The 13,470-nt window shown below is 39.8% G+C and overlaps 1 protein-coding gene across 4 annotated transcripts in view; it reads right to left on the reverse strand.

Moving 5' to 3' along the window:
* Positions 1-13,470, reverse strand: part of furinb (furin (paired basic amino acid cleaving enzyme) b) — a 79,436-nt gene that overhangs the window by 60,803 nt on the left and 5,163 nt on the right. For 3 of the 4 annotated variants that reach the window (XM_078257483.1, XM_078257482.1, XM_078257486.1), the window contains exon 2: positions 11,522-11,801. In XM_078257483.1, the coding sequence (XP_078113609.1) occupies positions 11,522-11,698 (177 nt within the window). In that variant the 5' untranslated portion in view covers positions 11,699-11,801. Of the gene's footprint in view, positions 1-11,521; positions 11,802-12,748; positions 12,934-13,470 lie in introns of those variants that run through there. The other variant, XM_078257485.1, reaches the window with a different exon arrangement.

Here is a 13,470-nt window from a genome sequence, read left to right on the forward strand (position 1 = left end):
ACATACAAAAAAGAAAAATCCAAGGTATTATACAGGCATCCAAACAGGATATGAAATTTAAAAATGAAATGCTAAAATGTCAAAAGATATCATTGTGAGTTATCCAAATATGCCATTTTATGATAGACAGAGTGTGGGCACACAGCAGGAAAAAAAAAAACTAATAACTTCTTAATAACTCGTCTCGTGTCCTAGTCACAGTCAAATGAAATTATTGTTGGTACACTTGTAGGCTTTGTGTAGTGGAGCTGGGAAAAAATCAGAGATTCTCCCAGCAGAATGTAATACTGGCTGAGCACTAATCTGATCCCTCACTCACCCCTCTGGGTAATAATCCCCCCCGCTCACCTATAACTGTATTGTTTTATTTCGAATTGTTATTTTCATTTATGCCCTTCTTGATACCCCCTCATATTACATTTCTAATAATATTCTCAAAGCCAGGATCAGGGAAGAGAAATGTCATCTGACTGCACTATGTTAGTACAGTCTGTACTGTGCAGTGAGTAACTCTTTGCTCGCATTGCTTGAACAGTCCTATTGTTTGGAATGCAGTATGCCTATGGTTATTCCCAATGTGGAGAGCCCAAAGCTGACTCAAGGTCTGTGCATTGGTCTTTTTTTAACCTGTGGGCAGGACAAAGGATGAACTCCCAGGACTACAGTAGAACTGCAGAGAGAGACACTTTTTTTCAGACATTAAAAAAAATGCTTAGTATGTGTGGGCTGCACAATATATTGTTTTTTAATCGTCATCGCGATATTAACTGCCGAAATAAACACATTGCGAAAGGCTGCAACGTATCGCGAAAGACACTCAAGAGATTTTTTTGTGTTAGTTGAAAGAAAATGTCAGTAAAAAAAACTGCACTCTGAAATGTAACTGTTTACTTAACTTTTATATTCAATTCAGTGTTCAATTTGTTCACTAAAAGAATGTTGGAAATGATTTCCCTTCATTTGTTTAAATTCAACAAGAAATTTGTTGTATTTTAGCAGAATACTGAAAGCAGCATAACTGAATACACTTTAATATTGGTTTATTTATTGCAAGTAATATCGTTATCGCGACATTATCACATACCGCATATTTTCCACATATCGTGCAGCCCCAGTGTGTAGATTGCTGGCTGGACATTGATGTAATTTAATCACTCAAGCTGGAAATTTGCTTTAAGAGGGCTTATTCTTATTTTTCTTCTTGATGTGACTGAGTTCAATTTTGGGAAACACAAACTGATTCAGTAACAATAAAACAAAACAGTTTCTTCTACACTGATTATAAAACAGTAAAAAAACAGGGTTCGGCACACATTTTACTCTGAGCAATAATATTACTTGTACTACAGCGGCGGCAGCAGCAGTAGTACCTTAGCAGTAGTTATATTATTATTATTAGAGTTTTAACATTTATATTTTATATGGCAATAGAGTGAGTAGTTTCATTTCATTTTGATCTTTGCATCTTGCAAATGTTTCACATTGATTGTTGCTAAAGCCGGAGTAATTTGATTATTTCTTTTAGGAGATCAATGCATTAAATTGACATCATTTATAATTAAAGCATTGATGCAATGAGCATCCAGAGCAATTCAGAGGCAGTGCTTCTCAAAGTGTTTTGCAGTGATATTGTCTGTAGACACTCTGACATGATGGAGTTCACAAGCCTGAGCCACTGAACCAAAACAAATGTTATGCAGCCAACTTTTAAACTGTTCGACTATTCTGTAATTTGTGGCTGAATGCTGCATGCCCGGTACAGGCAGACACCCTGACAGTTGCATTTGCTCTGAGTAAAAATATGCAACAGCCAAGGATTTGTGTGAATGTCACATTCAGGACCTGCACGCGCATAGATTAGATCGGATTTATACTTCTAATAGTCTGCTCACATACATATAGCCCCTGTCCATTGCAAATGATCTTTCAGGAACATTCAGTGAGGAGAACCAACAAGGAATAATATCATAATACGCTGTATGTAATAAAATAGTAGTACTACCTTTCTGAAACTTAAAATTGTGAAAAGACAATGCCAAAGAAGCGTTGATTCAACAGTGTAATGCATTTTGAGAACCTATTTTCCAAAAGTAGTCTTAAATTGCCAGACCTATCTATACAGCGCTGTGGAGATAGCTCTGGTTACACCACACATATATTCTGGGATAGGAGAAATAAATGCTCTGGCATTTCTTTAAACCAACCACAATTGTCTCCGGATGCAGCAACAGTGGCTTTGCAAAATAGTCTTGGGAAGGAACTTGTTTAGGTGGAATATTTGAACCCCGCAAAAGAAAACCCCACATAAAATATAAAATGAAGTTAACTGTTCACACAATACAGTAACGTGAGCTATTTAAATTAGCTGGATACATGGTTAAATGTAATTTGCTCTTAACCAGTGTTATCGCTGTGTGTACTTCGTACATAGCATTTCCCGCCAATCGGTCCCAAAATGCCCCAGTTAGAGAGTAAATGCCATAAACATATTCTTTGTAAATCTTTACAATCCTTCACCGAAAGAACCAAGCAGGCCTGTCTTATTGCACAATCCAAATTGTCTTTAAAACGCTAAAAGCGTGTAGCTCGCTAGCTCGAAGGATGTCGTTTCCCAGTATCGAAGGGATTTCGAGAACGGCAGAGAGCAGAAAGTGAGGGGCAAAGCCTGACATCCAGCATGTGGATGTCAGGCTTTATCTTGGAAATGTACTTCAGTTGATCCAGACTATCTAAAGAAACAACACTAGGCGTATAAGCATTAAAAATGCCATTTGTTATCAGGCTCTTTTATTGAATTGCATTAGCATTTTTTTTTCAATGAGGTCAATAATACATATGCAGTGATGCACACGTAGACAGAAAGAGAAATTTGTTAATGTAAATTGAGAAACTGAAAGAGCTCTTCAATAGCTTGATCCTTACATGACTTCCAATATCATGAACATACTCTAAGAGTTCTTGGACAAACTGGATTAATTGTAATGTAAAAAAATTATATTTAATGGGTACAATCAGAAATATTGCAGCCAAAGAAGAACACAGACTTGCAAAGTGGTGGCTATTGTATCTGCAGTCGAGGCTGAATTACATTGGCGTTACATTATTCCCTGTGTACAAAAGTCAATGCCTTATAAAAAGGAAAGTTCCATCTTCAATGTACTCAAAGCCATCCTAAGTCAATAATGGGCAGATTATAAATGTGAGTAGTCTTAAAAAAGACCTCCCTAAAGAAAAGAGACCTGAATGGAGGCAGACAATGCACACGCATGGCTGGCTCCATATCTCAGAGGAACAGAGAGCAGCCTGATAGACTTTATCCTTTTCCACACACTTGATCTATACTGTCTGCTCTTAGAGTCATCCAACCACCGTTACCATGAAAACAACAACCCTCTTTCTAACCTTCCTTCTCTTCCAGTCCAAAACCTGACTGCAAACTTGTTACAATGCACTGTTAGTAGAAGGCGTAACTAGAATTTTACTGGTCAAAGATTCGTTAAACCAGCCTTTTGAGCATGTTTTGAGTAATGCTTTCTGCAAATCTCTAGCACCACACCAACCCATTTCTACGAGACATGTTTGGAAACGGCTAAAAAGGTCTGTGACTGCAAGCTCCATATAATGAAGTGGTGCATTTAAATGAAAGACAGCTCTGGGATGAGGAGGCACACTTCACTCAGATCAGCAAACACTGAAATAAAGTGGAATGTAGAGGGTGAAGAAAGGGAGAGGACAACAGAAAGAGGGGGGAGAGAGAGCACAAAGGAAAGAAAGTAGGGATGCAGGTATAAAACACCACATATACCTGTAAAAAACTAAGCTGTGTCCAAATTGATTTGACATACTTAAAAGTAGGGCTGTCAGCATTAACGCGTTAATCGTGATGCGATTAAGGGCCGAGCATAACACGTACATTTTTTTTAATCATATGTCGCCATTTATTAATTTATTTTACACTTCACTCAGCTTTGCGTCGTGCCTAACAGGCTACTATTTGACCCTTTGCCGCACCGTTACTTATCATCAAGCTGCCATACTCCCTCCTAACACATCCTGCTGCTGCAGGCTGCAGGCATGATGGAGAAACACAGCAGGAACGCAATTCTGAATGGCGCTTTTTATTTTCCAAAACTCCCGGAGGCTCTTAGACAAGTCGAAAGCCATATGCACGTTGTGTAAAGCCGAATTAAAATATCACCGAAGCACGTCAAGCTTGAGCTACCACCTACGAGCTAAGCATAGTAGTACAGTTAACGTGACTCAGGTTGATGCTAGCAGGCTCAGGAAAAGCACTAATTTGGAGAGTGCTACTCGCCGACCTGTTGATGAAACCAAATCCCAAAAAATGACTACAGCTCTTACTACAGCGAAATGGGTGGCAACTAACTGCAGACCTGTCAGCATCGTAGAGGACTCGGGTCTTAAAGACGTACTACGGTTGGCATGTTCTGACCTGTCTCGTTGCCGTTGAGGGAGACAATAGTTTCACCATACACAGCCTGTACCACACGGAGAAAGCAGCCACACTGGAACCGCTGCAAGGTGCTGCAAACACTGTCTCATTAACCGGTCATCACTGGACGTCAGTGAGTAATCAACATTATTTAGGAGTTACTAAACACTATATTGACTCTAGTAAGGATAGGGATTTTTAGTTTTTTTAGTTAGGTACTTGGAGGAATTGTGCAATAATGACAGATTCACACATTTTTCTTTTGTTTACAGTAAATAAATAATAAACAAATACAAATCTTAAAGTAAAGTTCATAAAGTAACTTTATTTGCATTCATTTGATTCCCAATCAAGATACACTGGTAAGAATGGCTTTCCATTGTTAATATGTACTTAAAAAAAGTTCTGAAATGTAAAATAATAGAATTTTAATAATGTGATAAAACATGCGATTAAATCGCGATTAAAAAAATGTATCGTTTGACAGACCTACTTAAAAGTATTAACTGAATGCCACATATTTAAAGAGAGAAGGGTAACAATAAACACAGGAAGATAAGTCATAATTAAGTACAAATAGCAATAGAAAGAGGATTACCTTTTTTAAATGCCAAGTGGCCTTGAGAACTATGTGTAGTAATGTATTGCCAACAGAAATGACCCCGCAGTCTCCCAACACTGAGTCAATCTACTGCAAATAATATGCTGGCAAATTTCTCCATGGCAACCTAATGCCAGAACAGGCTGTAGATTGGTGTGCCAGCGGGCAGACAGTCACAAATGTTTTATAGTTTGACTGTAAGGCAGTAAGCAGGATCAAGAAGGTTAAACTAAACCCTAAGATAACTAACCATCACAACAACAAATGCACACACACACACACACACACACACACAAATGAACGTGATAATAATAATAATAATAATAATAATAATAATAATAAGTTAAAGCAAATTCCTTTTAATGCCACTAATCTTTTTGACGCGCAATTAACGCACAATCGTTCTGTGATTTGGGCCTCAGGTATCTATAGTTTGGGAAATCAGGAAGTGATGTAGCAGTAACCTCTTTATTTACAATCTATGGTCGGACTCCATTCAAAAAGTAGCTTTTTAAATGCTTGTCGACAACCGGTCGCATGGCCTTGTGTGCTCTGATTAATTTGGCATGCAGTTAACACACCAGTCATAATTGTTTTAATGAAAACGCAACTCCAGGCTGTTTTGGAAGAAGGAAATAACAAGAGAGTTATAACTTCTAGTCCAGAGATCTTCAACAGGGGGTCAGGGTTCCCTAGGGGGTCCTCAGAGTTACTGCAGGGGGGCCATCAAATTATTGATTTTTTGAAGGTTTCCATGAAAATTAAAATATCTTGATATGAATCCAGCATTTTATTTGCAAAAATGATTAGCAAATCTAAATCAGCTTCACAATTTGTGAACCCCCCGCTGAGGATAGGCTTACTGGTCCATAAGTAAGGCAGTCACTAAGATCCACAGATACAGTTCATCCAAAGGATTCACTCTGCCACATGTTTATTTTACATTAAAACATGATGCCAACAATTATTATTTTAATAGCTTAGTATTCAATGCACTAAAAATGTGTGTATGAAGGCGTTAGGCTGCTCTACATATTGTTGTAGGCCCAGTTAAATATGCATAACCCTGCTCCGTTTCTCTTTCAGTTAAGGGGTCCTTGGCTTAAAAAACGTTGAAGACCCCTGCTCTACTCGATTCAGAATGATGAAGTGTCTGGGTGTCGAAAGTTGTAGCTTGCAAAAGTAATCAGGCTATTACAGAAAACAGAGGGATACAGATATCTACATTACATGCTTGTTTCCAATGTTGATTTATTAATAAGGGCCCTGCAGCTGAGCTGTATGTCAACAAACCGAATGAGACTGAAATTACAAAATACAAAAGCTCTGACTAAAGTTCTGACTAAAATGACCATTCAAGTTCATTTCAATTTTACAAAAGTATTCACAAATTGAAGAAAATGACAATACCAGTACCAATACCAGTAACCTTGTGATACTGAACAAATAAAATACTTTGCATCATGTGAATTGAAGCATTCAGTTGAGTAAAATGTGATCTGGGAACAAAAAGGATCGAATTCAGGTATCGTTTGACCAGAGAATTTGCAATACTACTTAGTACTGGCTTATTTCGGTCAAGTACCGATATCCAGTGGCTTGAACGCCATAGTCAGTAAATTCAAAATATGAATATGGGCGCTTGTTTACATTGGGGAACAAACAATGTGAGATTAATCACTTCTGCATTATCTAAAAAGATGCATTTCAATCCTCCAAAAATGAACATTTATTGCAGTGACAAAAAAAAAAAAAAAATGAACAAAAGTGGGACATTAGTGTGACAGAGCAAAAAATTAGAAAGAATCTTCTCTTTCTTAAAATAATCTCCCGGTACCATTCTAAAGTATTAGCGCCTCTGGAGACTCTTTCTATTGGGATTCGTTAGTGCCAACAGCAAGACATCACAGCTTTTATTCAGAGGCACTCCTTATTTTTCCTTCAAAGTCCTGGGGGAATAGAAGACAGCAAATACTGCAAGTGCAGGCACTGCTGCAGAACAGTGTAGTATGGGTTTATGAGAAACTAGAATGGCGAAGAGTGAGGATATAAACATCTCAGAACATGTATGCACTGGAGGGAAAACAACAGGCAGAGACGGAGATAGAGAACCAGAGCGAGAGAGAGATACTTTTTTTATCTTCCTTTAAAGTGCTCATATTATGCTCATTTTCAGGTTCATAATTGTATTTAGAGGTTATATCAGAATATGTTTACATGGTTTCATTTTCAAAAAACACCATATATTTGTTGTACTGCACATTGCTGCAGCTCCTCTTTTCACCCTGTGTGTTGAGCTCTCCGTTTTAGCTACCGAGTGAGGCATCTCACTTCTACTCCATCTTTGTTGGGAGTCGCACATGCGCAGTAGCTAGGTAAGGACTACTAGCCAGTCAGAAGCAGAGTATGAGGGCGTGCCACGCTAGCAGCTAGGCGAGCATTATAACGTGTGTTACAAAGTGACGCACGTTTGTCACGGAAGTAAAGGCTGGACTACAATAGAGCTGTTTGGAGCAGTTTGTGAACAGTGTTTTCTGTTGGAGATGGTAAGTGCCTTTGGGGTGGACTTTATGGACCTATAACGTGCTCAAAAAAGATATATAAGACAATAAAGGAAAGGGAAGAAGCCAAAAAGCATAATACAAGCACTTTAAATAAACTATTACCTTAAAATGAGGACAGAATCATCAGCAAGCCAAACAAATCAACTGCCACATATACACAAAAACACACAATCACACTCAAGCCAAACAAAAAGCAATGACACTATCTGATACTATCAGCCCGGCGGAGCTCGCTTTACAAATAAAACTTGAATATAAAATAATTAAACTCTCCTTGCCCAGAGAGCAAACTGCAATATGCATTCTTGAAAGCATCCGTGTCATTTCTTAAGCAATACAACATTAACTCAATCCTGACGTGCTGTGACCAGCTCACACAGCCAGATAAGACCAGAGAGAGAGAGAGAGAGAGAGAGAGAGAGAGAGAGAGAGAGAGAGAGAGAGAGAGAGAAAAAAAAGAGTGAGATGTATTTCATGCATTTATTTTGTTATATTTCATGCCAATACACCTCATTTGAATTGAATTAAATCAACAAAGAGAGCGCGCGAGAGAGAGAGAATTGGCTAATAGGCTGGCTGGTGCATCACACAGTTGGCAAGGTATCATGTGCAGAGTAATGGACAATGGCCTTGGAGCGCATTACATTCTACCCAGCACAGAGCGGGTATGTGTTTGTGTGTGTTTGGGGCTGTGATGGTATGAAATTGGAAAACTGGACTGAAAAAGAGAGAAATTGCAGCAGGACTATTGAATTTCTAAGGAATATTATAGAACAATCAGCCAACACAGGGTGACTGCAATCAAACATTTGCTCACCAGCTGGAAATTTCCTGTCACCTCTGTAACACAAGAACCCGTGGAGTGTTTTCCGGCAACTTTTGAAAAGGGTCACGGCCGCTGGAACAGACGGTGGGAAGTTGGATAACTTGTGTATTGTTTATTTCAGATTACACTATAGCCAATATTTTTGAGTTAGTTAGCTATAAATAGAAAGAGACCCAGATGGATGGATGGATGGATGGAGAGAGAGAGAGAGAGAGAGAGAGAGAGAGAGAGAAAGAAAGACTCTGGCATTAGACGTCTAGTCCACAGAGCGGGGTGATTCAGTCTGTCAACACCCACAAAGCCTGCCCATCCTCATAAAAACAATGATTCTGACTCGGCTCACTAAGAACACAATGTGACATTTAGCTCTAGACCATGGCCTGGAACTCCCACGCAGACACAAAAGCATTATTGGAAGAAAAAAAGCACACACTATTGAACATATTACAGAAAAACAGACAGGACAACCCTCCGTGACAACTTGTAAAATGCTAATGCACACTGGGAAGTCTCGATGACATTTACACTTAAATCCTGGTGATGAACACATGCAAACACACACCCACTCAGACACACACAAGCTTTCTTCCCCTTACGCCCACTCAAATAAAATTTAGCTGAAACATTATGAGTGAATCTGCAAATACATAAAGATGCACCAAGACAATAAGGCATTTCTGAGCATTGCAGCGAACAAATCAACAGTTACGTAATGATCCTGTAATCACATTAGTGATAAAAATTCCATTACCTCCTGCTCTGTAGAACAACCACCAGAGATGATGGGAAAATGACTAAGCCGTTTCCCCTATAAGGCCCCCAGCCTTGTTTAACCCATACCCTCACATGACCCACACTGTACTGTCACAGCATGGACACTGTGCATAGATCATCCTTCTCTCATAGCACCCACTCAGGGACTGGAGACTAAAATAAAACATATTTGGGTGCCTCTGGGAAACAATGACTGAAGATGTACTCACAAAAAAATCTAATTTCAGACAGTGGATCATACTAAATTTTACTTTCAGTCATCTTGCACTGATGCTTTTTGGTTCGTAATACCATACTCTCTTAGCGTCTCCCACACACACTCACAGCCATCCTGCTATTACCACAAGTCTTACTTTTACTCATATTTTTCCAATGGGAAATTGTCAATTATCTCAATTATTTCTACCCTCTTTCCTACTCTCCTATTTTCCTAGTATCCATTTTCACCCTCTTTAAACTTCTATATCTTCTGTTGGAATATCTGCTTCTCACATCAAAACTGCAAAAAAAAAAAAAGCACACCTGTAAAGGAGACAGGCATCTTGTGGGCTGTGGTGTCATGCACCCATCACAGAAAGGTACTGTTGGTTGGCTGGAATGAGGTGATTAGGTTTTTTTAGGACCCACTTTGGGGCTTTACTCCCGTTTGGGGACCTGAGCGGCTTAATGTCAGATGTACTAAAATGACAAGCTGCCATCTGGCATTAGAGATTCAGTGACAGCTGTCTTAAAAGACTCGTTCCTGTGACTGCTTCTAGCTCTACTTCCTTTGACTCAATCACAAATAGGGAAAAACAAAACTATACATCTCCACATTAATCTAGTGGTTTAACGGACAGAACAGAGTCTGGAGAGGTCTTCGTGGTTTGGGTGATATGAGGGAAGGAGAGATAAACAGGAGAAAGAAAGCCATAAAAGTTTTTTAGGGAAAGTGATCACATAAGGGGAATATGAAAAAGAAGAAGTGCCTCATTCAGAGGAAGAGAGACTTTTTTTTTTTTTTTGCTCTACAGCATTGTGTCCCTGGGTGGTTGTCTAGAATATGTATGTGTGCTCTGTGAGCAGAATATTTAACAATCCATTTTACCCAATTCACTAATACTAGAGATTGATCCTCCATCTAGAATTCTCAGAAGCAATTAACAGTAAAAGTCTGTTAGGGGGCCATTACACCCAATGCACACTTCCTTTTAATGCACAGTTCAATGCATTTAGACTTTTGGAAGATAGGAACAACCACAACTATCAAGATCAATACTAAATGAACTCCAGATCCAAGAAGGATGTAAGTCAGACAAGCTCAATGTTAAGTCACATGGATACTGGATACTGCTGTAAACCCATGTGACAACTGTTCTCTATGATGATATCAGGTGGACTAAAAACATCTGGCCTTGCACTCCAGACAAAGATCTGACAAAATAAAGAAAGCAAACATAAGCCTGAATTGATTTTGCAAACCTCTTTCATAAAATCCTCTTCATGAGGTGGGGGAGAAGTGGGGTGGCAACATGCAGAACCACCTACGCATATTCCTCAGAAGTAATCCAGAAGGCTGTTCACTGGCGTGTGCAGCACTCAGGCAGCTCCACAAAGACGCATGCAAATGAAGTAAAGTCTGAAGTGGCGTAACAGGGGTAGAGGGGACCAAATAGCGACTCACTGTCATCTGATGAGCACAAATATGGAAAAGCTTAGCACTGGAAGCATTTTGATATTCAAGGGACTTCACACACCACTGAAAGAACAATACGTCACTACTACTTCCCCCTCTCCTTCCTCTTCTTCACCTCTTCTGACAGTTATTTTTCTTTGGCCTATCTTCAAATTGTATGACACAACGGCTCATTTAATTAAAATGACTTTACCAACTACTACTACCAAAAACAGAAGCTATAGTGGTGGCAATAAAACTAAATGACCTACATCATAATTAAATAGAACAACCTTGAGACCCTGAAATAACAGCCTTGTTATTCTTGTCTATTCCTGACACTCCTCCGTAAACACAACCAGTCTGCCAGTGTGTGTGGAAGTCTTGTATGCCCCACTTAAACTACAAGAGGAGGAGGAGGCCACACTTTTCACAGTCTGAAAAAACAGGATTGCCTGGAGGGGTCATGTCTGGCTCTCTGATGCTCGGCTTTGATGTACAACGGTTTTGTAACATTAGTGTTCACCTACGAGCCATAGCTGTGTATGGACACAGTCTCACATGCAGTGATATAGTTAACTATGAGAGACGCCTCTTCCATGTGTACTAACTCATTCATGCACGCACACATACTGTAAGTAGGACTTACATTGCCGTGGTTGATGAAACCGTGTTGCCTGGCGATGCGGTCGGCTTCCTCTGGCCCCCCATTGATCTGGACAGCCCAGGTGTTGGTGTAGACCTCTGCAGCTTCAATCCACTTCAGTTCTGCTATCAGGAGGACAAGGACTGCCCATAAGTGCAGCAGGACCACCCTGGCATCCATGAAAAGGAGAACACTTCACAGGGCAGTCTATCCGTCCGTCTGTCACTGCTTCCCAGGCAGAGTGGGGCTGCTCTACCTTACAGCAGCAAAGTCGAACAGTGTCCTAGAGATGAGAGGACAGAGCCAGCTATAAACACAAACATGGCCTTCTTAACTGGGTCACTCGCGGGCCTGAATTACCTACTGCAGATACCATTCAGAAAACGAAACCAGAACTGCAGCAAAAATAAACAGCACACCCACAGACCTTATCATCCAGCATACAACTCTCTGTCCATTGTCAAACTCAGAGAGAGAGAGAGAGAGAGAGAGAGAGAGAGAGAACATTTTCATAAATGTGCAACGGATAAATATTAGGTCAAAACAGACAAGGTTTCTGCCCAAAAACAGAATTATTCTTCAATCCTCCCTCATCTTGTTCAGACCTGAAATGGTAATGTATGATAATGATATACAGTAGGCATGTTGCTGCAATACAGGACGAGCTCCAAGCAAACCAGCAGCTAGTTGTGGCTGCTAGACAGAAGACACTTCAACGCTCGCCCAGAAACTGCTCTTAGTTTGAGGATATTCCAAAATTTTAATTCAACCGACCACTTATTACGTATGAGAAGGTACTGTAATAAAACATGAAAAGTATAACAACAAGCATGGTAAAGATCATTTGTACACGTGTTCAAAGGAAAAACGATTTTCAGGCTGGGGTAGTGTGCTGGCTTTTGATTTGTAGTTCTTTGAATAGAGGAGAGAAGCCACATATAATAAAAAAAAAGGAAAAGCTGTGTGGTAAGTTAACTGGCTCCAAGTGAGAAGAAAGATAAGGTGTGGGAATCAGTCCATCCGAAGAAAGATGTAGAGGTGGGAAGTGATGCAGGTTTAAATGCCTGCACAGTCCAACAGATGACCCCACCAATGCTGCATCAAAAGGCCATTCAGTGAGTCAATCCCTGCTACACTGATGTCTGAAATATGTTGGGTTCACGTACGACTTTCTGCTGAATTTTCTAGGAGGTTTAAAAAGTCAAAGAAATTGAATTTTCTAATACAAACCTTCTTTCGGATGGGTGAAAACAGCCGAGTAGCACATGGACTGGTTGTTCTACTCATCGCCGTGGCAGGATGTTTAGGTCAGCATTCTTTTTTTTCTAAACCTGGCAATGATGCCAACGTTAGGTCTGAATATTTCAGTACCAATGGGCAATAAAAATGACATTCCTACTCCCTAAAAGATGAGCTCTTTATTTTGAGCAATCAGTGAGATTTTTTATTTGCTTCCACCTTACGGTCATTCGTGCTCACAAGGTATCTCATGGACTGGTAGGCAGATTCTCATGATCTTTGCTCAGCAGTTTGCGGCTTCCAAGGAGATAAACCTTTTTGAATCTAATGACCACATGGTCTTTCCTCTATGGCCAACCTCAGGACAAATTCACATTTGTATTACTCCCTTAAGGATCTAGCAGAATCATCCATGGTGTGTTCATTCTGTCAAACTGTTTCAAATAAAGTGTGATGAACATTGCAGGCTTTAAGGGGCTGCAATGGGGATTTAGACTTCCAGTCTTGTTAATGGATTTCTTAAAAATAGGAGCCCATGTCTTCTGCAAGGTAAGGCAAACCTGCAGCAGAGCAGACTATACTGACCGTGTGGAGTGTGTTTAGACTCATAGGCATTAAAAAGTGAAAGAAAAACAGTGCATTCCAAATAAGTGGTGATTATTTTGGCAGTAGGTGGCAGTTCACCTCGTCACCAAGTCTGTTCACCTACCGAC

The sequence above is a fragment of the Sander vitreus genome, chromosome 8 (assembly GCF_031162955.1).
Source record: "Sander vitreus isolate 19-12246 chromosome 8, sanVit1, whole genome shotgun sequence".
Classification (NCBI taxonomy): domain Eukaryota; kingdom Metazoa; phylum Chordata; class Actinopteri; order Perciformes; family Percidae; genus Sander; species Sander vitreus.